The sequence below is a fragment of the Lepidochelys kempii genome, chromosome 7 (genome assembly GCF_965140285.1).
Source record: "Lepidochelys kempii isolate rLepKem1 chromosome 7, rLepKem1.hap1, whole genome shotgun sequence".
Classification (NCBI taxonomy): domain Eukaryota; kingdom Metazoa; phylum Chordata; order Testudines; family Cheloniidae; genus Lepidochelys; species Lepidochelys kempii.
In genome coordinates, this window is record NC_136386.1 from 83718231 (window position 1) to 83745022 (window position 26792).

At 45.2% G+C, this 26792-nt stretch overlaps 1 protein-coding gene across 4 annotated transcripts in view; it reads right to left on the reverse strand.

Moving 5' to 3' along the window:
• Nucleotides 1-26792, reverse strand: part of UNC5B (unc-5 netrin receptor B) — a 151599-nt gene that overhangs the window by 18266 nt on the left and 106541 nt on the right. For 2 of the 4 annotated variants that reach the window (XM_073353569.2, XM_073353572.2), the window contains exons 2-10: nucleotides 26294-26515; nucleotides 16539-16682; nucleotides 12738-12841; nucleotides 9232-9412; nucleotides 8016-8183; nucleotides 7139-7303; nucleotides 4431-4514; nucleotides 2806-2838; nucleotides 511-711 (exon numbers count right to left, since the gene is read on the reverse strand). In XM_073353569.2, the coding sequence (XP_073209670.1) occupies nucleotides 511-711; nucleotides 2806-2838; nucleotides 4431-4514; nucleotides 7139-7303; nucleotides 8016-8183; nucleotides 9232-9412; nucleotides 12738-12841; nucleotides 16539-16682; nucleotides 26294-26515 (1302 nt within the window). The remainder of the gene's footprint in view (nucleotides 1-510; nucleotides 712-2805; nucleotides 2839-4430; nucleotides 4515-7138; nucleotides 7304-8015; nucleotides 8184-9231; nucleotides 9413-12737; nucleotides 12842-16538; nucleotides 16683-26293; nucleotides 26516-26792) is intronic. The other 2 variants (XM_073353570.2, XM_073353571.2) reach the window with 2 other exon arrangements.

Consider the following 26792-nt stretch of genomic DNA (forward strand, 5'->3'; position numbering starts at 1 on the left):
TGGGGCAGCGTGCCGAGCCACCCGGCAGTACCTCCACAGAGGAGCTGGAGGGGGGACAGCTACTGAGGTAAGCACCTAGGGGCAGCCAGTGGGCTCTGCACGCTGCCTCCACCCCAAGAGCTGCCCCCGCAGCTCCCCTTGGAACCACGGCCAATGGGAGCTGCAGTGGCAGCACCTGTGGATGGGGCAGCGTGCCGAGCCACCCGGCTGTGCCTCCACATAGGAGCTGGACAGGGGACATGCTGCTGCTTCTGGGAGCTGCTTGAGGTAAGCACCATCTGGAACCTGCACCCCTGACCCCCTCCCACGCCCCAAACCCCTGCCCCAACCCTGATCCCCCTCCCGCCCTCCGAACCCCTTGGTCCCAGCCCAGGGACCCTTCCTGCATCCCCATCCCCTCATCTCCAGCCCTACCTCAGAGCCCGTACCCCCAGCCGGAGCCCTCACCCCCTCCCGCACCCCAACCCCCAATTTTGTGAGCATTCATGGCCTGCCATACAATTTCCATACCCAGATGTGGCCTGGAGGTCTTGAAGTTGACTGGGTGAAAGCCTCCAGTCAGGGCAGCTGAGGAGTCTGTGATGTCAGTGTCGAAATCCCGGCAGCTGCGCCGGTACACAACCACTCCGATGGCCATCAGGATGACGATGAAAACAAAGATGGCTACAACCAGACCGGCGTATAGGGCCACATCCCCCGTGGTTTCCAACACTAGAAGAAGGAAATGAGAAAAGGGAAACTGAGGAAAGGGGGGCTTTGCACGAATCTGCAGTCAGAATTGTGTCACCCACAGCTGGATCCCTGCATGATCAACCCACTATCTTTGCACAAAAGACACCACTAATTCTAGGATTAACCCAAGCTTTTGGCAAATGCTGGGCAGGGGAGGCTGGGCTGGCACAACTAGGTAACAGATGGGCTCAAAGTGTTGTCCAAAAGTGAGAGCAACATGTTGGATATACATATCTGTATCCCCAAAATCAAGAGTCACAGTGTGTGTGTGTGTGTGTAGACATACCCACACCCAGCATGACTCTTGATCTTTGGGATCCCCTGTCCAGGGAGAAGGAAGAAATCTGCTTTGAAAGAAGATACGCATGCACATGGAAGAGATGACAATGAGCTAATAGGATAGTGCACAGAGAGATGCCATAAAGCGATCACTGGGCATCCTTCCATCTGCTCCCATCTCAAACCAGTAGATGTGTCAGCTCAGAGAAGGAAAGTACCAACTGCTCTGGAATGGCTGCTCTGGTGATTTGGTCAGCTGGTGCTGCCTACAAGGACACCTAAGACAATGTGTGTCATGTTAGCCTGGGAATGTCAAATGTTAGGACTGAGGAAGCTTGAACCAGGCCCATGAATCTCTGCCTCTGTCACTGACTGCTGTTAAAATCCCTCACTCCCTTCCTTTCATTCTTCAATAGCAAATTAAACCCTATTTTATCCAGGGTAATTGCTCCCTTGATTTCACATGAGCTCAGATTACACCCCTCTGCCAAGGGAAGGAATTCCAACTCCTCAAGGATCCCGCAGCATCAGTGTCTTGCCTCCAGCATATTTTAGTGTCAAAGATAGAATCTCCACCCACCATTGACTGGTGTCAAGTGCGTGGAGTCAGGCCATATTAGAGAATTAGATGCTGCTGTTTCTGAGACATACACATGTGTCTTATTTTAACATTGCCTCCAGGAAAATTATTCCAGATACATCAAACAGCTTGGCCTGAACACTCATGCTCTCTACCTTACCCCCTCTTTTTTTCCCCCTTTCCTTTCCTGATTTCCAGGTGCTCTAAGATTATGTTTAATTTAGCTTCATAGTTTCTAACCTGTACAGGGCCTGTGCCACGTATATGGATCAGAACCAAGGCCAGTTTTTATTTCTGGGGTATATTTGTGGGGGGGAGCATGGGAGCAGGAGTTGCCCTCAGGGGAATTCCTTCTGCAGGGGGATTGCAGAAACATTCCACTTTGATGATAGGGGAATAGCTGGGAACTTACAGTCACAAAAAACCTGAAAGATCCAAAGTGTTTGCAATTCCAACTTTTGTAGAAGGGGAATGATTTCACAGAGATTGCCAAGGGAGATAGGACACCACCCAGGACTAGCTACAGTTGAAATGATTTGTATCTGTCTCCCAGCTGAAAAATGTTCACAGAACACAAGTATTTCAGAGCTATAGTGTACTCCAAAATTCTTAAAAAGAAAAAGGAGGACTTGTGGCACCTTAGAGACTAACCAATTTATTTGAGCATAAGCTTTTGTGAGCTACAGCTCACTTCATCGGATGCACTTTATATTATTTCCTAAGTTGCTCTGGGTGCATTAACAACAGGGCTAGGAAACGAACAAACTGGTGGCACCGGTCTTAATTCAGGGTGGGGGAATCTAAGCACTTGTTCTTAGAAGCAAAAAAACAAACCAAAAATTCCAACTTTTTTTTATATGTATACATACAAATTCTGTTCTCATTCATTTTGGAATAACTTCATGGACTTCGGTGATTTTGGATATATTCTGTTGTAACTGAGAATAAAGTTTAGCCCATTTAAATAGAGAAACTGATGTGCAGAATAAAAGTTAAATTTAGGTCTCTCAAGCTGGATGGAGTAACTGTCCCTTTAACATCTGCTAACCCTTTGCGGTGTATTTCAGCTCTCTCCTCCCTCGCTCACTGGAGCAACTCCATAGAGAAGCCTTGGAGATGGAGCTTTCTAGTTCCAGCCTGACACCAGTGGTGCCAATGACCAAACAAAATAATGTATCACAATGAAATAAAGTGGCCATGAAATGAGGACTTACAGTGACTTTTGGGTTCGCTTAGAACTCTTTTATCTGTTAGGAAAAACAAAGTTAAAAACAAAAGGTGAAAATGATGATGGTGATGATGCTAATGGAAGGAAAGAAACATAGTCATCCGCCCCAGCACACCAAGGGGAAGGATTTCATGAGACATAAAAAACAGCAAATGGTTTAGAGAGAACAAGGAGCTCCTTGAAGCCATGCAGAAGCCTTGCCCTTGTGGTAGTTTTAGGGAAGCAGGCTTGTGACCACTCTCCCATCCTGGCTGGCCTTGCTGCCCATCCAAAGGGACCTAAGCTGCACAACCAGAATGGCAAATTTTGATCCACATTTCCAATAGGCTGCCGGAAACTGAGAGCACAGTGACCCCTTCCCACTAAATCGTTTACTTCAAAGGGATGAGTGGGGAAGACAGCTTTCCAAGCGCCTCCACCCACTGCTCACCTGAGGTTTTAGGGGAGCAGAATCGGCTTCTCTTCTGCCCAGCTTCCTGGTCTGACAATGAAATTCACTCACCTCTCAAGGGGTTCAACAGACAAAGCCCCAGGCACTTCCGGCCCCAGTGACAAAGCGGTGCCCAGTTCTCAGGGCCAGCCTCTGCCTCTTTTAGGTGTGGTGGAGAGTGGGAAGGATCCCCCTAGGCTCAGCCCAGCCTTGAGAAAGCCCCACTGAATTTCAGTGCTATTTGAATGAGTCCAGTGCAGCAGGGAGAACCATTCATTCTGTTAAAACCAGTGGTTCCCACCCACTGTTGTTCTTTTAGTTGGCACTCCCTTGTGATGGGCTGAGAGATGAGTGCCCCCATTCTCTGCCCATCTCCCCACTTACCATGCCCCTAGTATAGTGATGCCACCTCTCCTCTCCCCATTCCTCCTTGTCTCTCCCATCTCTGTTCTCTCTCTCTCATCCCACTTTCTCCCTCTTTGTTTGGTTTCTACTCTAATTCTTCTGCTTGTTCCCTTGGGGTTTTTTTTTTTTTTTTTTTACTCCCAGCATACCCCTTTCTCTCACTCATCAGATGGCTACACGTTCCTAGCAGCGCAGAGGAGCCACCATGTGAACTTTCAGGGGTTCGCTGAGTACTGTGTGTGCAGAAGAGAGAAGCTTGGTTGCCAGGCTACTGTCTGAGCCTGTACATGTGAGCTTGTCTCATGGAATCTGCATTAGGGACCACCAAAGGAGCATGTGGGAGGGGGGAGCAACTTGCAGGACATTCACAATGGGGAGGATTTGGGTTCTTGAAACCTCTCCCCCCCACACTCCCCTCCTGCTTCACTTCTCTCCTCTCCCACACTAGGCTTGTGCCCCTCCCCCCCCGGAAATCAGTGGTTGAAACATAAAAGCATTGTCTGGTTACATTAGGCTTTGTCAACATTATCCTGTGTCTGGTTTGCTGATTATCAAAGCTATTAGCCTTATGTAATAACAGCCTTCTTCCTCCTGGCCCATCCTCCCATTTAACTCCAGCTTGGACTGAAGCCTTGAGACACAAGATGGGACAGCACAACAGTTTCAGCGACTGTGGACGGTGATGGCCACTGTCAAGCTGGCCTGTGTCAGGAAGAAGGGCTCTTGTTCAGAGCCAAGGTTGGCAAATAATCAGACAGATTCATATGGGAACCCACCAGATACTTTTCCTTCATGTCTGGACTGTCCAAGTCTGATCCAGGATGGAAGTCCCTCTGTAAGGCCACTCCTTTGTTTTTGGTCTAAAGCATGGAAGTCCCGAGCATGGGAACAGTTATTTGTAGCCGTTGATATAAAACGACCCTCCCCACTCCTTTCCACACCCTGCAGGTTCGCTGCTGCAGGAAGCCGGTCTCAACACACCACTATTTCCTTTTTCTCTGTGAGGCGCTTTCTGCCTGCGAAGCGTTAACAGCCAGCACCAGGCTGGCACCACACGTAGCTTGACTCTGCCTGTGAGCCAGACCCGACCTCTGCTGTCACGATGCCTTAATTTTCCCAACCATGAGCTTCTACCAGGCCCAGAAGGCACTGGCTTGCAAGATGTTCCTTTGAAACCACTTCTGTGGTTCAACACCCCCCCCCCCCACTCGCTGCCAACATGGATCGACATGGTGAGTTTATTTAACATGACATGAAGGCAGTTATACAGCGAGGTAGGGGTTATGGTGCACTCCTAACTCATTCTTTTAAGCAGATTACAGCACAGGGGGCATTCAGGGTTACGCTAAGCAAACGAGCTGCAAGGCACCCGGGCAGATATTGCTATAGGACAAGCACTGACACTATTCCTGGCTGTTAAGCAGAGAAAGGAGGGCACTTTAATACTCTCTAAAGAGGGTTTTTCTTGTAGCACAGCCCCATGTTTGTAACTGGGACCATTCCATGGCTGCTGGTCAGGAGTGACACCAAGGAATGAGGTGAGTCCAGGGAATTCCAAATTAAGGTCAAGCAATTCCACCTGGATTGTCCCATGAAATGTATCACACTCATTTCCACTCAGACCTAGACTAGGCTTGGTATTTCAGAATATTTTCTAGATCTTTTTAGATCCCAAATGGGGAATGGGAAACATCCAAGCCCTTCTCCACTCCATCTGAATTCGAGAGGAGAAGGTTTAAAGCAGAGGTGTTTTAAAGACTTCAGGTTTTTTGGCTTCACGCCAGACCCGCAGACAGATTTTTTTAATAACAATTGATTTAAAGAAAAAAATAAAACAATTAAACTTTTCTCACTGGGGATTTAGGTGATAAATGAAATGAGTTTGCTGGGTCTCGTTCACCATTATGACACAAACATTGCACAGAGCCTGATCCGGTACTGAGCACCTGCAACCTTAATGAAGTCCGAAGAGAGATGCAGGTGCTCAGCACTCCGTACTTTGTGGGACTGGATCAGTGTTTGGAGTGGGTGACAATTTCTGCTAGAGCAAGAGGCAGGTTCAGGATGGGAACACCCAGGAGCTCTGCCACGACCTGTCACATCAGTGAATTACAGTGATCAGAGGTGAAATAACCTCTCACAGCTGCCGAATGGTCCCTTTTTCTGTGGCACTAAATGGAACTTTCCTCCCGTGGGAAGTCAAGCTGCATATTCAACCCTTCCCAGGACTGGGGGTGACAGGCAGCACTCAGTCTGCTCAGGAGAGGCCTGTGTTTTAACACTTGTACCTCAAGAGGTGGTGTGTGGGCGTACATAGTGGAAAAATATACAGAGGAGTCACTAGGGAAATTTAGGACTATAACTATCCCTGAAGAGGCATATTTAAAAGAAGTGGTTGGCCCTCTGTTCCCCTTCCTTCATCCCTCCTACCACAGTTTCCTTTTCTCTGGCAACATACACGGAGCATGCATGCTTTTTTAAGGTTAATGGACTTGGTAGTGATGTGATGGAAGTTGATCATGCATGGGCCAGGAACCCGCTGTGCACATTCACCCTCTTTGATGCAGCCAGTGACCTCCACTCTGCCCTGGCAAGGTCACCTGTGCCAGGGATAACAAACATTTTGCTTTCTTTTAACAACTCATTCCTAGGTCCTTCCATAGCAGGGAGCAGACTGCCAACTGTTCTGAATGATAATGCTACCATGAGGTTTAGGGTGTCAACTAGATTTGAAGCCAGGTGCCACAGATAAGAGGCTGGTGCTTCATCCAGTGACCCATGCAGTCAACTTCCATCAACCTTTCAGAGCTGTAATCAATTGCCCACCCTAACAACGTCTAACCTTCAGGTTTGCAAGTAGTCTAGCAAGGCTCCAACTGGCCTAGAAGGGGCTGTGTCAGAATTCTATGCTAGCATCGCCAACAGGTGTGGAGTCCAGTAATGGTGCTTAAGAACATATCTCACATCCACCTAAATGAGCATGAATAACCTTCATTTCCTATAGTTAAAGGGCTTTGGCCATCTTGCTGTCACTGCCCCTCCAAGTTAGCTGTGTGCTGTACATCACTGCAATCAGAATCCATTCCAGATCGGCTTGGATATCCAGCCTGGAATTTCCCAGCGGTTGTCCAATGTAAAAAGTTTATGAAGTTGGCAATATTGTCAGAGAGGCAGACAGCAACCCTGGTCTATAATGTCACTTGCAGTAAGAGGAACTCTAAAGTGGGTTTGGGTTTCTGGGGCTAACTGGAATGAGCTGTGGGGGCAACCCCTGGGAAGAAATGATCTTGAGCTGGAGTTCTGTGCCCACCTGGAATGGGAGACCATGTATAGTGCCTGCTGCCTAGACAAAGGCAGAATAAACCCTTCAGCTTGCAATGCCTTCCCTTCTAATAAACCCTTTTAGCCATGGTTTTTTCCCCCTGGTTGTCCTTTTCCTCCCTCTCCCTCCCTCCCACGCTGTCCCCCACACTGGCTCACTCACTTTGCATGCACAGCCCATCAGTGCAGTTTTTGGAATCCAGCAACACTCCGCTACAGTCCTTGCCTCCGTTTTTTGGGGTTGGGGAAGTGCATTCCCGGCTCCTCCAGTGGGTGCACTCCGTACTGCACGCTGACCACTTGCTCCACTCTGTCCAGGCTCCATCTACTGCATTCCAGGAAAAACACAGACACACACACACGCACACACAGAGAAAAAAATTCATTGAAGGCTTGGAGGAAGGAGCAGAGAGATTTGAATCAGTACTGTATACACAGCAGTCATTTGGCTTCTCTAATCTAACAGATAACAATCAAAAGAAACCTTAGGATGAGGCAGCTGCTGCACAACCTCTGAATTGGGAGGTTAAGCCATTACAGAAATGCAGATGTGAACTGGCTTTAGAAGCCCAAACAGCTGAGAACTGGAAGGTCTCACTGGTGGCTTGTTCTCTAGATGACAGGGCAGGCAAAGAAGGGTTTTGGCAGATCATTTGGGAGAAGGGTGATCTGGAAAAAGAGACAGCTTCACCAGCCTAGGTACTCGAGGGAGTCCTTATGGAGGTCCATTGTATGTCAAGCCCAGTCCTGCAGTGGCTTGGGGAATGTAAGGTGGATGGCTGCTCTCAGGTCTAGGACATTCAGTTTTCATAGCCCACAACGAGAGTTTTCAACAGGGAAAAGTCACTTCATACGAGTTGGAAGGAGGCTACTCTGAGACACATGCCCCCTGACCTCCTGCAGATCCCCCTCCACAACATACACCATCTCCACAAGCCCCTGGGCAGCGCTAGAGATAGTGCTGAACTGGACAATCCAAAGAGGGGAGCACACACCCATGATTACAGCTGGCCTCAGGCTCTTGCATGAATTGCCTTTACCTGGGCACATCGTGGTACAGGCCATTTTCTGGAAGGGTTGCCCCTCACAGAAGGAGCCGCCATTGAGAGGTGCTGGGTTGGTGCAGGTCCGGGTGCGCTTCTGCCAGCCACGGCCACAGCGGTTGTTGCATTGAGACCATTCTGACCAGGTGGACCAGCCACCATTCACTGTGTACAGAGAAGGAAACAGGAAAAAACATGCTGCTTAAAAACTCAGAGCCCAGGAATATCATCATATTCGTGTCCCGGCACCAGTCCAGCCACTTTCGTCCTCTCCCTCCCTGGCAGTCACTACAGCCAACAGGGAAAGCTGCTGGTGGAGTGAACACTACAGTTTCATGGACCCGCCAGGAGGGGTCACTAAACAAGGTCAGGGTTGTACCTACTCTTTTCCAGCTCCCTAGACTGATCCACACCAGCCAATCACCAGGCTCCTTTAATCTGACACCACCCCCATTCACAACGCTCTCCAACAAATAAACATGCACCTTCTAAGTGAGCACCTCCCAACTCCAGCTGGTTGAAAAACCCTGAACGTTTTTGAAATGTTCCTGGTTCCTCACCTCACTGGAGCTGCACTGATTTATCCCAGCTTTGCTGGCCTAGGAGTTTTAACTTCACAAATATTTTTGACATGGAGAGCTTTTTAGTGGGACAGAGCAGAAAACGGCCACTATTTTGCTCCAGAAATCGAACAGAGACAGATTTGTGGGTTTTGCTTGGACTTTTATCCTTTCATGTTGGTTCACTGTGGTTTGCAGCCTCCGAATTTTGCTTTTTGTTTCTCATACGTGAAACTCAAAGGAAAACTCAGCCAACTCCAGCATTTCATCTGGTTTCCCTGTAAAACTTGTTTAGGTTTGCTCAAACGATGCAGCCCAGCTTCACTTGAGGCACCATGTATATATTTCAGTAAAGCAGCCAGGTTTGTATCAAAACTAGCAACCAGGCAAGGTTTTTTGCCCCCTAGTTTCAGGTTTGCTTTCAAAAGCCTAAGAATAAACTTTAGTACTGGTATAAGCCGATGGAGAGTCTCTTTCAGCTCAAGAGGTCCGTTTCTGGTGTGGTAGGGCATGAGTTCTATGCCTCAGGCCAGGCATGTGCGTTAGCTGATATTTCTACAGATAAAGCCACAGACAACCACATTAGGTTCCCCTGGGCTCGTGGACACACACTTTGGCTAACCCCTGTGTTCCTAAGAACAAAGGGTCAGTACCATAGACGATGACAGTGGCTGTGGTGCTCCGGCGCTTAGCCACAATGTTCTTGGCCACGCAGGTATAGTTGGCGGTGTCCGAAAGCCTGGCCTGCTTGATTATGAGGTTATGATCTATGGTTATCAGGAAGTTGGTGTCTCGGGTGGCGTCAATAACATCCTCGTTCCTCAGCCACTCCACCTAGAAAGGCAGAAAAAAAGGGGAGAAAGAAAGGGAAGAAAGGAAAGACAGAAGAATGAAAGAGATTACAGGGTTGGGAAAGTTAGTAAAAGAAAACAGAGAAAGGAGGAAAAAAGAGAAAAAGAACCAGAGGCAATTAGGTATCATAACGAGAAAGCAAGATTACAGAGTTAAAAATCCAGCGTACATTGTCACTACCAGAAATCACCTGGCTAAATCTCTGAGAGCACCACTCAAAATCCATCATTGCACTCCCAGGAAAAGAAACGATAAATAGCTGAGAGTGAGTGAGTGAGAAGGTGGCCTTAACCATCCCGCTCATTGCACAGGATGAGAGAAGGGGAAGCTATACTAACAGGTGGCCAAAGAGGTGTGACACATGCTGGCTCTTTCCTGAGCTACTGTGCTCCCCTAGCACACAAGGAATGCTGGTCAGTGGGTGCAAGGATGAAGAGACAATTAACATGGGATGTGGCTAATGGGAGTGCGGGCCAGGGCTAGGAAAGAAATCCGAACGCCATATGGTCCCCACCACAATGCTGGCTTACAAATGGTGTAAGCAGGGTGTAAACCAAATCAGGGCCCAGTTGCTTTAATTATACTGGAAGAACCTTGCACTGGGGTGGTAAGAAAAACTACAGAGTAGAAGGCAATTTGATTGACACACAGAAGGAGATGAGCAGGAATAGGACTCAAAGAAGAGGGGAAAATGGGCTCTGAAGTTGAAGCTAGACAAATTCAGACTGGAAATAAGATCTACATTGTTAACAGTGAGGGTAATTAATCACTGGACCCATTTACCAAGGGTCACGGTGGATTCTCCATCGCTGACCATCTTTACATCATCAAGATTGGATGTTTGCCTGAAAGATCTGCTCTAGGAGTTATTTTGAGGAAGCTCTATGGCCTGTGCTACACAGTAAGTCACACCAGATGATCACAATGGTCCCTTCTGGCCTTGGAATCTGTGAATCAGAACTAGGAGTGAGCAAGATATAGCCCTATGAGGCATGATGTCATCATGCAGCTCCTTGGTGTGTCCATTGCTGGGACTGTGCATCCATGGTGGTCACACTCCAAGCATGAGTTGGCACATCTCCTGTACTCGGATGTCCTGCCAATTTAAGTTGACAAAACACCGCTGGAGGGAAAAGGTAGGCACAGAGTGGTAAAGTGACATGCCCATAGCCATACATCAGGTCACTGGCACAGTGATGGAGCCAGGAACCAGGAATAGAACCCATCTCCCCCGAGTCCCAGTCCAGTGCTCTGCCCAGTGGAGAACACTGCCTCTCTAATGTGTGTACGTATTTCTGTGTCAGTCGGTATGCAGGGGCTTGTCAAAGTACACGCAGGTGTGAAAGAGAAAAGAAAAAAATTAAAGATTTAAAATAAACTTTCCTGCGGCTTTTAGGTGTAGCTTATTTACACATTATCAAAAAAGTTGCAACAGTCAACAAATTCCATACAAGAATGAGGCTTGCGTTGCTTGGAGAGATGCTGACAACATGAGGCATGTGAGTTTTGTTTACCACTCAAGAACGGGGACAGAAGCCCACCCCTCCCCAACTGTTCTCACCTCCCCTACAAGCTTGGCTGGCACTAACCTGGTTTGTCCATCTAATTGCTTTTTCTATGGGAGATGACAAGTCAGAAGCTTATCACACACAGAGCACACTCACAGTGATGCTAATGGTACTGCACTGAGTTACTGGAGCAAGGAGGAAAGGCGACTGGCCTTGGGGAAAGGCCCTGCCTTGCTAGGAGAGTCCATGAACTTCGCTCTTTCCAGGCCTCACTCACTCATTTTTACCCATAGCATTTAAACAAATCATTCTGTGCTTTCTTTTCTTCCAGATCACTCCTACAAGGGGTTAATGGCAGATGAGCATGTACAGCAGGGAGGCGTGGGCTGAACAGGTGTTGAGGTTAAGTGTGTTATTAGATGTCAGAATAACAGTTCCACTGCCCAAAATAAACAGTTTTGCTGAATAATGGAAGCTGACGGCCTGCAAGAGGCCATCCATCATGGCCCCAATCCATCTGCAAAGATGTGCCCAATCTATCTCATATGTTCTCTCCCTTGCTCCTCGCTGGAACTTAACTGGCACATTGCTGAGGTGTTAGCAATCCCAGCTGGAATGGTAAAAGTGTTGCAAGGGACAATGGATAAGATGCGAGCGCTGGGGGCTGACCGGAGTTTGGGGGAGGCCGCATCCCCCAAGGTGGCTTGGAAATAGCTTGTGCTGTTTTATTAATGGATCACGACGGTGAATGTAGAAGGCTGGCTAGCAATTATTCACCTTCATGATCAGGCCTCATTGAAGCCACAGCTGCGTCCAGCTGAGGGAGGCAGGGAGGGCAGGTGAGAAGGGCTGGTTACCAGTAAATTCCCATGGCCTCTGATTAAAGAAAAACAAAAACCACAGCAGGAAATGGCGCAGGGCAATAAAATCCATAACAGAAAGCTGCATGTCTGCTAAAACTGGCAAAATACAAGCTATGCCAGAAGCCTTGTAAAAGCTATTCTAGCATCCGCCTCCGGCAGGTGGAAAATAATTTCCAACAGTTACAGGTGCCCTCAGAAACAAACCAGCAACTCTCGCAAATCTAAGAGGGTGGAGTCTCTCCAGACTAACACCCACCAGGACAGCCATAAACAGAGACTGCAGGTGGGAGAGGAAATGTGCTTCAAATTCCTTCCTTCCCACTGGACTGCAGGAGTGTTTTCATGCATCAGCCTGTATAGTGAGGGGAGCTGGCAGCTGGGCACTGAAATGGTGTCGCTCCCGATGGGGCGGGGAAGTCGGCTTTATTGGGCTAGTCTAGCCCATCACATCCCTGGGGAGATACAGCCAACCGAGGGCAAGCAGCGTTCCCTAGGGTTTTCTGCCAAGGGAGAGCAGCTCTAGTCATCTGTGGAGGGATGCCTAAGAGCCAGACTGCCACAGGCTGTGGTAAATCAGCACATCCCTCTGCTGATCTGACTATGTCCCATCCCCTGCCAGTTTTGTCCATTTTGGGGATGCTGCTGCTCGACTGAAGGCCCCCAGGGGACTGGAGATGGTGCAGTCTTCCCTGTAGTAATCCCTCACTATGAAGAGGGCTTTATGATGCTGAGGGTCATCTGCCAGGGTCAGTGTCAATAGAAAGTCTGATTTATTTGGGCAAAGACGCAGGGGGAAAATAGCTGTGCTAAAAAGTATGAGCAGAGTTTTTCTTGTGGGAGTAAAATACGTCCCCAGCATGCTGGCACCTTCTACCTGGTGCGGCCCCTCAGGCCAGTTCTGCTGTTGGGAGGTGTGAGAGAGATAGCATGGCTTACCTCTGCCGTTGGCACCCCCTCTGGGGGGCGGCACTGCAGTAACACCTCATGTTCCAGTGGAACCTCTTTCCCTAGAGGCTCCTGGTCAAAGTTCTTCCTCAGGTCTGGGAAAGAAAAATGAACCCCAAGTGTTATCAGCCAGTGACACGAATGGAGCAACCCAAAAAACCTTGGGGGTACCATATATGGACAGAGGAGCCTGCAGCAAGATAAAATCTGTCAGGAGTTTAGTGTAACATGGCCTGCTGACCAGCCCAATTAGAATCCCCAGAGATTTCCTGTCTACCACCTCCACCCGTCTTTCCTGCCCCACCCACCTAGCTGGCTCTTTGTACCCCAGTTTATCCTTGCCAATGTAAGAACTATTGTTCCCAGGTGCTTACTTGTCTTCTGGATGGAATCATATTCCAGCAGAAAAAGGTCAAGTCTGCCAAAAGATGTCTCAGAACAAGGGCTGACATCCACTTGCCCATGGATAAAACATGATTTTGAGTGCTCTCCCATTCCTGAAATGGGATTCACTCGCCTTCCCTTAAATGAACTGTTCAGAGCAGGCAGAAGGGAGGACGTGCTAGTCTGCTGTTGCCAGAGTTTCATGTTCCTGCCTAGAAACTTCATATTCTTTCATCAAAATCCATCCAAAATTAAGAAGTCTTGTGTTTCTGAAAGGGGACCACTGAAGTATGGGCTTGCTGTTTTGCCGCACTAGTGAAAAGAGGGGCAGAGCATGCTGGAGCAGCTTAGGTCAGGGTGGGGATGTACCATTATGAGCTGGAATTCATGCTGTCTATTAAGTAGCACTATGCATTTCAAGGAAATCCATGGGCCAGATTCTCAAAAGAGTTCAGCCCCCAAAAGCTCCATCTGAGGCACCTGGGGGAGGAATAGCTCAGTGGTTTGAGCATTGGCCTGCTAAACCCAGGGTTATGAGCTCAATCCTAGAGGGGGCCATTTAGGGATCTGGGGCAAAAACTGGGGATTGGTCCTGCTTTGAGCAGGGGGTTGGACTAAATGACCTCCTGAGGTCCCTTCCAACCCTAATATTCTACGATTCTAAATGAGACAACATTTTCAGAAGGGCTCTGCTTCCAGTTAGGCCCCTACATGAAGTGGTCAGATTTTCAAAAGGCCCATTGCCCAGTAACTCCCAGGAGCTGGGCACTTTTGAAAATCTGGCACTGTGCCTTCATCACACGTAAATTGCATTTATCTTATTCTAAGTGAATTATACATAAATATTGTGTGTTAACATTTGGAATTACAGAATATGCAAATGACATAGTAGGTCATATAGGATCTAATATGAAAGTGGCCATATATTACTGTGCTCATACTACGTACTATAAGTAGCATGCTATCCATGGGCCAAATTCTGCCGTCATTACATTAAGCAGTACCTTACTTCAGGAATAATCCCACTGAAGTCATTGGCACCAGCTGCATAGTAAGGAACCACTCATTCTGAATAAGGATGGCAGAACTGGGCCTTATGTACATGGAACAAATATGTCTTTACTCATGATCACATGGGTTGTTAAAAGAAAGAGGACAAGCAGTCCAATACACCACCGCGTGAAGGCCTACTGTACATTCGTGGGCCACACTTCGCAGGGAAAAAGGAGCAACTGATACTAGTCCTTCCCTTCGTCACTAGATGGCGCTGCAATCCATAGGAATTGCTTCCAATAAGCATTGCTCCAACTTGAGCGAAGTGCGATTGGGCACCAATTTTTTTTTGTGCTATTCTTCTCTCTCTCTCCCCCCTCCCCCACTGCTTTTATGGGGTGTGTGACAAGCCACAGGGCGACTTCGTGAAACTCAGAGATCCAGTAGCAAATGTCACTGAGCTGGGAACCATTTTGGAAAGGAGAAAAGAGAAGGCTTTTTATGTAGTCTCAAAGCAGGCAAATTAAAGAAAAAGTGCTGTGTGTTCCTAAGAAAACAGACAGCTTTATTCCTAGCTGTGGCCTTACTGTCAACTGAGAGCAGGAAGCATCACTTCGTATCAAAACAGCCTTGAAGGCTGAGAACATTTCAGCTGCTGTAGCAGGGGAAAAGCAACTGCTACAGATAAAACAACAGAACAGTTTCCACCCTAAATAACCCTGCTCTCAGTCCCGCCGAGTCTTCTGGAGGGAAGGCAGCACTGCAGGTGCACACATAGCTAACGCAGCTGCCTCGTGGAAAGGTACAAAGGGGCTACTGCGCCCTTTGTAAGGTGTGCAAGAGGGAGGCCCACTAAGATTGGTCTAAACTTAAAACTTAGGTCGACATATCTATGGCACTCAGCGGGTGAGATATCCACACCCCCGAGCGGTTCAGCTATGCCGACCTAACCCGGAGCATAGATGTGGCTAGGTCAGTGGAAGAATTCTTCCACCAACCTAGCTACCAGCGCGCAAGGAGGTGGTGTGCCTATAACGACGGAAAACCCCCTCCATTGGTGTAGGCTGTGTCTACATTATGGGGCTATGCTGGCAGATCTACGGCGCTATAGCTAGGATGTTATAGCTCTCATATAGTGTAGATATGGTCTAAGATGCACCTCGTAGCTCTGTAGAAAGGGAAGGTGCATATTGCCTTGCTCAGCTGTGTAGCTAGTGCCTACAGGGAAGGGGGCTCCCTCGTGCAAGCTGTACAGAGTGCAACTGTAACGTATTCTTAAAGTAGGTTTCCATATGGACTTTCCATATTCAGCATGATGCTTCTATAGGGAAGCATCTTTAATCACAGAACAACTTCCCTGTTGGCAGAACTGCAATGCACTGTTTCCCCAGCTCTCTCCTTGTCAAGAGAATCACCTCTTACATCCTTTGGGTGGCAGAATAGCCCAGTTGTTGACTTCTCCCACCCTAAGAATGCATGAGCTATTCACTTGCTAAAGGAAACAACACAGGAGGTCAATCCAGGATGTAGGATTTAAAGTTGCTGAATCAGGCAAATCACCTCTGTGGCTGAGGTGCTAACTTGTCAGGCTGCTAAAAATAATGACAAGTTTCAGAGTAGCAGCCGTGTTAGTCTGTATTCACAAAAAGAAAAGAAGTACTTGTGGCACCTTACTTGTTAGTCTCTAAGGTGCCACAAGTACTCCTTTTCTTTTTTTTAAAAATAATGAAGCACCATGTAAGTGCTGAGCATGTTGAAAGCACGGTACAAACATTAACTAGCTAATTACCACAACACCCTAGTGAGACAGGTAAGTTTATCCCCATTTACAGGTGTGAACACTCAGGTACAGAGAGGGTATATGACCTACCCAAGGTCACACCGTGAGTCAATGCTAGAGCTGAGAACAGTTCTCAGGAGTTCCCGGCCCTAACTTGTAACCACTAGACAGCACTGATCCTATCCACTAAATCCAGCAGGCATGGCTAGGGTGGTGTAATGGAGGAATGTGGCTCTGCCACACTGCGTGAACCCCACTGGCTCATTAAATGGGAGTGGGGTTAGCATCTACCTCAGTGGTTATCCTGGGTAAGCTTGGCAGGCAGTGGGAAAGGAGGAGTCATGGAACTATACTGGGAGGAAACCATCCGGTTATAGAATAAGGGAGGAGAGATTCTGTCCCTGCTCTGATGCCTGGAATGGGAGTAGGAGCTTCTGCCAACTTAAGTAATTATAAAACCCTACACAGATTGTCAAATGCATAAACCTGTTAAGAACCCCTCTCCACAAAATTCCCCATGAGGGCAGACGGAAAGGATTTCCCACGCAGGGTGTGGGGACAGGCTGGCAAGAAGGAGCAAGTGACAGAGATAGGGACAGGGGCTGTGATGAATGGTATGCGTGTATTACACCTACACGCTATGCGGACGTAGGCCCTTCGGCTTTTCGTGGTCCCCGCAGAACTCCACGCCACACACTGACACCAGTAATCTTCTAACCCAAAGAGCTCCTCCACCTGCAGCCGGGAGACCTCGATCTGGACCTCCCGCATCAGGATCCCTGGAAGGAGAGACAACAAAACAGGGGGTTAAGGAGGCTAGACTGCTGAACCTTTATGAAATAAGCTGCATATGGAAGTATACTGTGTGCGCGCATGTGTGTACTCACACACACATGCACTGACTGACGGGGAGGAAAATGATGGCCCTGCAGCTCAAAAAAGGAACTTGACAGAGGGATGCATTTGATGAGAGAAACAACCCTTCTTCATGAGGTAGTCATCTCCTCTCTTCCTTTGCAACCACTTCTTCTCTTGTCCCATCCACCTTCTTTTCAAGGGCTTGATCCAAATTCTGATCCATGCCGGGATCCCCTCCACCCACACACAGTGTTTTAAAGATGACACCATGTTTCTGGATATGCAGGTGGTACTGCTGCATTGCCATTTAAGAGGGTTTAAAAAAAATCTCATCTCAACAACAAATAAGCTGAATATCCTGAGTTAAAACCCTATTAAAACTGAAGGATTTAAAAACATCACATTTGCTTTTTACCACTCTCTTGATTGTTTACTTTTTACATTTCGCCCAGGCGGGGCAATGAAAGTAAAGTAGTCAATTTCACTTTTGTTTCTAGCCAGGTTCATGTCAGGTATCCTTCCAGGGTTTTATTCACTACCACAATGCTGAAAAGTTTGGGTTCCAAAACAAGGCAGGGGAATGTTTAAATCCAAACAAAAAATCTTTTTCCACTGGAATTTTTTTTTTTTTAAAATCTATACACATTTCTATTGATCTCACTTTAGGCCCCATTAAATCTTGTTTCTACATAGTCTAAATGTTGTGTCAAAATCAGCCTGACAACAACCCTTTAAAGTGCCTATCTGCAGCTGACAAGGACCCTTGGACATATTAAAGCTCCGATGATGCACATGGTGCCACTGCACCCAGCAGAGGCCCTGAAGGCACAAAATGGTTTGGAAATAAATCACGTGACTGCTCACATTTGGCAGTGAAGTGAGGTGGCAAGAACAGTATGCCAGCCCCTCACAGTCTGCGAAAGAGAAGTGGCCACTGAGAGGAGATGAAAGAGGAAGGTGAGGACTCTGTCTCTTAAACTGAGAAACACAATCTAGCTGAATTGAACAGGGTCACGGCAAGTGGTCAAGTGGGTCAACTTCTGAGACTATTTCTGGTCTCCTGAACATGCCTTAGCCAGCTGGACTGTGTTTAGCCATCCCAGGGTGTGATAACTTATATGAGGAGCCGCTATCAGGACTCTGTCTTGTTTAAAATAAAGCCCCAGTTACTATCTGTATACACTAAGGAATCTGTTTTATTGCCCCAACAATACCGGGCACGGATACCTTAGCCTTTCTGTGTTTTTGTACAAACCTAGTCACATCTACATCACATTAAAAAAATAAAGGAAAAGTGTTATTTTAGTAGGTGCCCCACCCATGGAGAAAAATATAGAACATTCTCGTCCTCATATTTATTGTTGAAGAAACAAAACAGGGAATGAGTTCCTATTTTCACGACATATTCCAGACATGTATCCCTCGCTAAGGCCATGTCTACATTAGCAAGCTTACAGCGGCACAACTGTACCAGTACAGCTCACTCGTGTAGCCACTCTGTGCCAATGTGAGAGCGCTCTCCTGTCAACAAAATAAAACCACCTAAATGAGCGACGGTAACTATATCGGCAGGAGAGTGTCTCCTGCATCACTCAGGGATTGCTGTTTTTTTCCATATATCTGAGCGCCATAAGTTTTGGCAACGTAAGTAGTAGTGTAGACATGGCTTTAGTATGAACTGAAGAACACGCTTTGTTCAAAATGTACAGTGCCCTTCTTTTTATAACTCTTTCCCTGTTTTTTAATACATTACTATTGCATTGACAGAACACGATGGAAACCTGAAGGGTTGCTTAGCGATCTATCAAATTCTGTGTAACTTAATAGATCATGTGCTAGCCTTGCATTTTAAAGGCACAGACTTCAAAACCATGTGCAGCTGTATATTTTGTTAATTCAAATTTTGGTTAATTTATTTCCATCAATGTAACTAGAAATGACTTTATTTTTACTCACCTTTCTATAGAAAATAATGAGATACCTGAAACAAACAAAAAAGATTTCCCATGGAAAAAAAGAAAGTTTAGGGAAGAAAAAAAACAAAAAACACCCAAGATTTCCAGCAATGATTCATGTTTTGGATGTCAAGAGTCTTTACACATTTTAAAGGGATCTGATTTTCAGAGGGAGGTGCTCAGCGCTTTCTGAAAAATCAGCCCTTTAAAGTATCTCAGTTGGGCACCCAAGAAGTCAGATAGCCCCAAATCACTAGTCATTTGTGAAAATCTTGCCTGAATTGTTTAACCACATAAAGATGGGTTATAGCTTTAAACTGCCATGTTAGAACATTATGCATCTTAGCAGTGTAAAGTTAACACTCATATGTCTTGCTCTCCATGGCCACTTAAATGGAGAGCTACTTTCTAGCATGTCTGCTAGTACAGATGTTAGCTGTTTTTATGTCTGAATTATTATTCTCTGATTTGGCTTATTTTCATTTTTTCCACATAAAATATACTAAGATACGCTACAAAACATTATAAAGTATGTTTACTTTAACAAAATTCACCATAAAAGTTATTATTCAAAGCTCATATTTCTGATCTGTAGCTAAGGATATTGTGTTAAGAGAATCAAACTTTACTATGTTAAGTTGAAATGGGCAATTTTGTGACCCCTCTCCCCTTTGCAGTTGTTCTATCAATGCATAGTTGACCTGATATGAATACTGTTAGCATAGTAGGCCATCTTTATTCTAGCTTCTTTTCTCAGTATGGCTGCTGGTCAGGTAAGCCAGCTGCCTATAGTTTTATTACAGAGGTGCAGTATTGCCTCTATATGAAAGTTGGATTCAGTTTTTCACCTACAGTTGCAATTCAACCTCAGTGAAGAACAAAATGTTTCCTCTCCAAGTTTACAGCACAATCTGTGAGTGAAGACTGAATTTTCTGAGGACGGTCAACTAAATCTGTTACTGCTTTTAGGAGTTAAAATTAATTACAAGTGGGGCCTTTAAGAAATTTTTCCCCAAAAAGTGAGAACATTTTCCAGACCCCTTTTGCTCATACATGAAAGATTTTTATCCTTCAGACTTTTCATATAGTGAAAACTCATTGCCAAACGCCTTCAAATATGCCTTTGAAGAAATTAGGTTCTAATTAAACAAAGTTATTAGCAATGTTTCCCTATGTTTTCCATTATATCAACAGCACTCCCTTACTCAAAATGGCCACTATTTCCCATGTTATGAACATTGAGATATAACAATTTTATGAACACTATAGGTAACCAGTCAGCAGGGGGAAGTTATTGTATACTGGCCATTGTTTGAATTTCCTATGTAACAGATCAATCTAATTTACATTGGGGGCAGTGGACTGTTTACTATATATCCATAATGCTCAAATTCAATAGGGTCCAATGCATGAAGGCCATGTAATGGCTTCCCAGATAAGAATGCCTAAGCACATACTTGCAAGACAATGGGGAAAAGTGTTAACTTCAAGATCCTGTCTCAACCAGCTGCAAACCTTGTTTTGCCATAGCACAGAATTACCAGATCAAAGGGCTATAAAGAGTTAAAGTGACTTGATTCCTGCCAAGTGGGGGCAGGAGGGTAAGTTATCAGGGGCTATCTAGGGAGTTGTCAGTGAGCTCTGACAGGGCATAGGGCTGAAACTGAGAGGCTCTAGGGAGAAGTCTGCATGGAGTGAGTCCAACCAAGGTCCCCCTGTGGAAGATGGTTATACACCTGGTAAGCTTAGGACATATGTATAGTCCACTATATCATTTTTAAGATAGGTTTTCTCCAAAACGCTTTTGTTCTAAATAAATATATGGATTTAAGGAGGTTGTTTGGTCACCGGTTACCACTGTCATTGTCCCGGAGGGAACAGAGCTGCAGGGTCTGGATGCATGTCAGACTTGCTGACGCAACTCACGGTTGATGCACAGGGAATGCAATCCAGGGCCCAGTCAGAGTGGGAGAATGACAGAAATACAGGGTTCAGAGTAACAGCCGTGTTAGTCTGTATTCGCAAAAAGAAAAGGAGTACTTGTGGCACCTTAGAGACTAACCAATTAGGATCTTCTGTACTTTCCACAGTATGCATCCGATGAAGTGAGCTGTAGCTCATGAAAGCTTATGCTCAAATAAACTGGTTAGTCTCTAAGGTGCCACAAGTACTCCTTTTCCTTTTGAGAAATACAGGGGTCGACAGGACCTCGAGAGCTCTAGTCCAGCTCCCCACGTTGATTCCATTCCCAGGGACAGGTGACTGCTACAGACCTGACATTTAGAGGGAGTGCACTCAGAGAGACCAGGAGCAGTCAAAGGTGCCGTCTGGCAGTAACTGTGGAAAGCTGCTCATTTCCTCAGTAAAGGTGGCCACTACACTTCAGCAACATGTGGGGAGTACCCATTAAATGCAGCCACCACGTGTCATTACTTCCAGCAGGTACAAGAAGCCACAACAAGTCACCACCTTACTACAATGAAATCACTCTCGGTGGGCCTTTTAGCTGCATTTTTCTCTCCAAGGTAACCACCCACGTTCTAAACTAAAGACTCTGCACATTTCCACTTGAGAAAACGAAGCCCTTTTTGAACTGCAAAGCACAGAAGAATCACTGGAGACTACCAGCTTCTCTATTTTCTGTAGTATGTAGAGTTCCAACTCTGAGCAAAGATCCATGATGGAATTATAAACCCTAGAAAGCACTGCCAGCTAGTTACAGATATAAAACACATAGTTACTACAGCATTCGCTGCTCTATAATGTTGCATATAGCCCCATGCACTGCTACCTTTATTAGAAGGCTTATTTTATTATCGCACCCTGACTCACATAAGGTGCCCATCTCCCTAGCTTCACTAAACTCCTTTGCATTGCACCTTGGCTCCACCACCTTTGAATCACATCTGACTTGTGATCACACAGCTGGGATTACAGCAGTGCGCAGCAACTAGCCTCCTGGGACTGTAAAGCCTCCTGCCATCCTGAATTCATTTGATATTCATACTGGTAATTTAGCTAGTAATTAAATAAATTTACCTATTTCATATGGACTTTTGCAGAAGTTCAACAGTGCAGTACACATTTCTTTAATGGACATTTTAATTATAGTTATACATTCATTCTACATAGAAAACTGAACCCCGCAAACAAGAACAAAAACTAACTGCTCAGGAACAAACATTTTTCCTTCCTACAATCACTCATCACCTGTAGATAGAATAACAACTCTACTTCATCCCCACACACCCTTCTCCTGGTAATCCCCAGCTGGGGGAGATAGCTGCCCTACATGAATCCAGAAGGAGAGGGGTTGAACGAGATGTCTGACTTGTGATGTACCTCCCTTCAGAGCAGCCACCCATCCCAAAATTTGCACAACTATCCTCATTTTTATGGATCTGACCTGCAACTTGTAAACTCAGCATGCAAGGTAATTAAGGAATCTTGAGTGAATTTATTAGGAAATCTAGGCCCAGATTTTTAAAGGTATTTGCATATTCTTGCATGCAGCGTTGTAATGCCTAACTGATTTAGGGTCTTAAATCCCATTTTTAGAAGTGATTTACACCCTTAGGTATCCTAATCCCATTGCCTATCAATGGAATTTTGGCTCCTAAGTGCCTAAAATCACTTTTGAAAATGAGATTTAGGCTCCTAAATCAGTTAGGCATTACAGCACTGACTGCAGCAATGCCTCAATACCTTTTAAAATCTCGGACACAGCGAATAAGGTGTGACTGGAAGGAGTATTCAAATTCACTAGAATGAAAAGTGACTTGGGAATCCTGAAGGAAGAGTGTAAATAGGAAATAGTAGACTGCAAATCCTCTGGAAAAGAAAAATGCAAAGAACAGGAAAAGTGGTTTCATGCGGTACTGCTCAAATATCTCAGGTTTAAATAAACAGTTTTCCCTTTACAGAGTTTTGGAAAGGCAACCAAGCAAGAACTCACAGAACGGAGTGAACTCCCAGTTAAAACTCGATGGTGATGCTATGAGGATGACGGAACGGGAAAACATTGAGACAATTAGGAAGCTCTTCATCACAGGCAGGTGAATGAATACTTATAAATGTGAACATGCACAAATCAGCTGACCCAGATGTCATGTACCACTGACATTTGATTTTGAAAACTGATGGAAACCTTGGGAGGTACTGATTACCTGGAGATGAGAAACTATAATGCTGATATTTTAAAAAGCAAAGAGTGAGCATGGTAATTGCTGTGCTGTTAGTAAAGTACTGGTAAAAACATTGTGGGAAAATCATTATCTAGGGGCTAACGGGATCATGAACAATAGACATTATTAATAGATTTTAAGGCCAGAAGGGACCATTATGGTCATCTAGTCTGACCCTCTGCACAACACAGGCCAAAGAACCCCAACCTATAACTTCTGCATCAACCCCATAACCTCTGTTTGAGATAGAGCATATCTTTCAAAGATAGTCCGTCTTGATTTAAAGACTTCAAGTGATGAACAATTCACCACATCCATGGGCTTATACAGAACCATAACTTATAAGATAAACTTGATTGGTCTTTTTTGTTTAGGACACAGTTACAAAATTAGTGATAGAGAGGGGTAGATGTAAAATATTTACATTTTAGCAAACCATTTAATTACATCAGACCAATGATTCAACCAGTCCATTATCCTGTCTCTGACAGTGACCAGAACCATGAGGGTTTCAGAGAAAAGTGCAAGAAATCCTGTAATGGACAATTATAGAATAATATGTCCATAAAATACATTTTTCCTAGCCCAGGCAGCTACTGGTTGATTTATGCTCTGAGCATGAGAGAGATGATATCGCTTATATATATTTTAAATTCTACCTGTCAACATTCTCACTATCCATTAAATATCTAATTGTTTTTTGAATCTGACTACGCTCTTGGCCTCTGGTGCCCTTTACCAATGAGTCCTGTGGATTGATTATGTGTTGTGTATTTTCTTTTTATCAGTTTTAAATGCTTTTCAATTTCATTAAATGTCCCCTCATTCCTGGATTATGAGAAAGATAAATGCCAGTGCCTGACCTACCTTCTTTAGACGAGCCATCATTTTGTATAATCTCCCTTTCTCGTTCATTTTCTCTCTAAACAAAAATCTTGATCTTTCCAATCTCTCCTCATCCAATTTTTTTCCCTGCCTGTAGTCATTTTCATTGACAGCCTCTGAACCCCTTTGTACTTCTGCTTTACCCTTTTTGATACAGGGTTGGCAAAACTGAATAGAGTATTCCAGGTGAGGGTGATACCAAGGATTTATATAATGGCATTATAAAAGTCTCAATATTCTTTTCTGTCCTATTCTCTAAGCATCCTGTTTGCTTTTTTGGTTGCCACTGTACATGGAACAAAGCTTTTCAATGAGCTGACTCCTAGCTCTTTTCCCTGTATGATTCTTCTTAATTTAGAGCTCAGCAAAGTGTGTGAGTAATTCACGTTGTTGCTTCCAATGTGCATTACCCTGTCTCTGTCAACAGTGAATTTCATCGGACATTATGCCATCCATTCACTCAGCTTTGTTAGGTCCTTCTGAAGTTCCTCAGAGCTCTCTAGATTGACTATCGCAAATAAAGTTGTGTCATCTGCAAAGTTTGCCACCTACTTGTTCAGCCTGTTCCAGACCATTAGTGAATATATTCAATTAGAGAGGAAGGAATGTCTGGTGGCTAGAGCATTAGACCAGGACTTGGGAGACCAGGAGTCTCCCTGCTCTGCCACAGACTTTCTCAGACTTTAGACAAGTCCCTTAGTACCTCACTTCCCCATCTATCAAATGGGGTTAATAGCACTTCCCTACTTTAGAGGATATTGTGAGGATAAACATATGAAAGATTGTATGGCTCTCAGATACCACAGAAATGGGGTGATACAAGTACCAAGGACAGACTTTAAATAGAGCTGGATAAAGAAAGACGAACCATTTGTGAAACATTTTTGCTGAGAATTTTGCACCACTTTTGTATCAGAAAAGCATTTTGCCAAAGGCTGAAATTTTCAAAAGAGACTAAGGGAGTTAAGCACCCAAATCCCATTGAAACTGAATGGGCATTGCAGACCTCTCTGAGGCTCCTTGAAAAATCCCAACCAAAAATCTTCCATCCTGCTCTGATCAAACAGAATAGGTCCGTGCATGGATCCTATTAACCTTTTGCCGTGCTAAAAACTGACCATTTATTCCTGCTCTTGGTTTTCTGTCTCAGCCACTTTCTAATCCATGTCAGTATTTTACACCTTAGCCTGACTACTTAATTTTCTCAACCACCTCCTGTGAAGTGCTTTCTGAAAGTCCAACTAAATTATATCTAAGAGTTCTCCTTTATCAACACTGTTTTGTAGCTTGGAGAGGAACAATTTTCATCTAAAAGAGCCATGCTGGTATGATTCCTCCCACAAGGGTACTGAACTTAATTACATTGTGGTCACTATTATTAAGTGGCTCAACTATAGCTACTTCTTGACTGAAACTCCTGTGGGTTACTTATGACTAAGTTAGGAACACGGTCTCCTTTTGTGTTCTCTAGAAATAGCTGTTCCAAGAAGCAACTGTTTTAACATGTTGATAAATTGCTTCTCAGTGGGGTACAGCAAGGGAGTTTGATAGGTAAAGTCTTATTTAATATCTTCATCTACTGAAGTTGGAGGGGCAGCTCGTCTACTGAAAGTCACAAATAATACAAAATTGAGAGGAGCTGTGAATAGCAGTGAAGACAGAGAAATCAAACAAAGTGACCTAGACCGTTTGGACACATGGACAGGAAATAATCATATGAATTGGAAAAATACAAGCTAATATATCTGGGGGGAAATAATCTCAAATTACAGATATACAATGGGAGGAGGAAAACTAGAAAGTGGTAAATTCTGAGACAGACTTCTGGGCAATAGTATACAACAAATTAGCCATGAACTTGCAGAAGGATCTGGCAGCAGAAAAGATCAATCTGATTTTGTGTGGCACATGCAGACACTTCACAGCACAGAGAAGGGTGATCACACTCCTGTTCTCTTTGGCTCTGGTGCGAATGCTCCTCTAGTATTGCATTCACACATGGACACTTCAGTCTCAGACTTCACTAAAGACCAACAAAAATCATCAACAGCCTGAAGGAAAATTAGACAAAGTAAAATGCTCATAGGGTGTACTGGGGAGGCATTATATCAGTTTACCAATATATGGATGGGGTAGGCAACAAGAAGAGAGAGGAAATTCATTCTTAAGTCGTGGGAAGGTCTTCCTTGAACTTACAAAATCTGACTGTGGAACCAGAGAAGGGGCTTACAAAACACTTTTAAAGGGGGTCCATCCTGTCAGGCGATGCTGAAAGGAGGCGGTAATACTGTTCCTCATCCAGAGCAGAAAGGGGTCCAGTTATTCCTCCATTTCAGGCATGCCTGCACAGTAATATGCTTTAAATACCACTCTGTTGCACACTACAGAGCCTTAAAAAGAGAGAGGGATTAGACAGATGAAGTAGCAGAGGAGAGAGAAAGCCAGCAAAGAGAATTGGGGGGGGAGGAATGGGGTAAAATGAGAGTCAGGTCTGCAGTGGTTTCTTACCAGTCACCTCATCCAGGCTCTCCTTAGTGAGATGGTCATTCTGATTCACCCACTCGCCATTGCACTTGAAGTAAATCTGTGTGGCTGGGTTGGCTCTGCAGATCAGCTCCACAGGTTTGTTCTTTACAATGTATGCATCTTGTGGCTCCAGTAGGAAATGGGGGAGGGTCTCTGCAGGGGCTGACGGGAAGGAATCTGGAAGCACATCGCCATACTCAATTCCTGCAAGGAAAGGGAGAGAGTCAGGAAACCAGTTACTCCTACTGAGCATGCTCCACAAATGCTTCCATAAGTGTAACCAGAGTTTAAACCAATTAGTTTTTTATTGAAGAATTATCAGACACATATATACACACAATATGTTGGGGAAGAGTCAATATGCCTTTTGTAAAGGGAAATCGTGGCTCAACAATCTATGAGAATTCTTTAAGGGTGTCAAGAAGCATGTGGATAAGGGTAATCCAGTGGATATAGTGTACTTGGACTTTCAGAAAGCCTT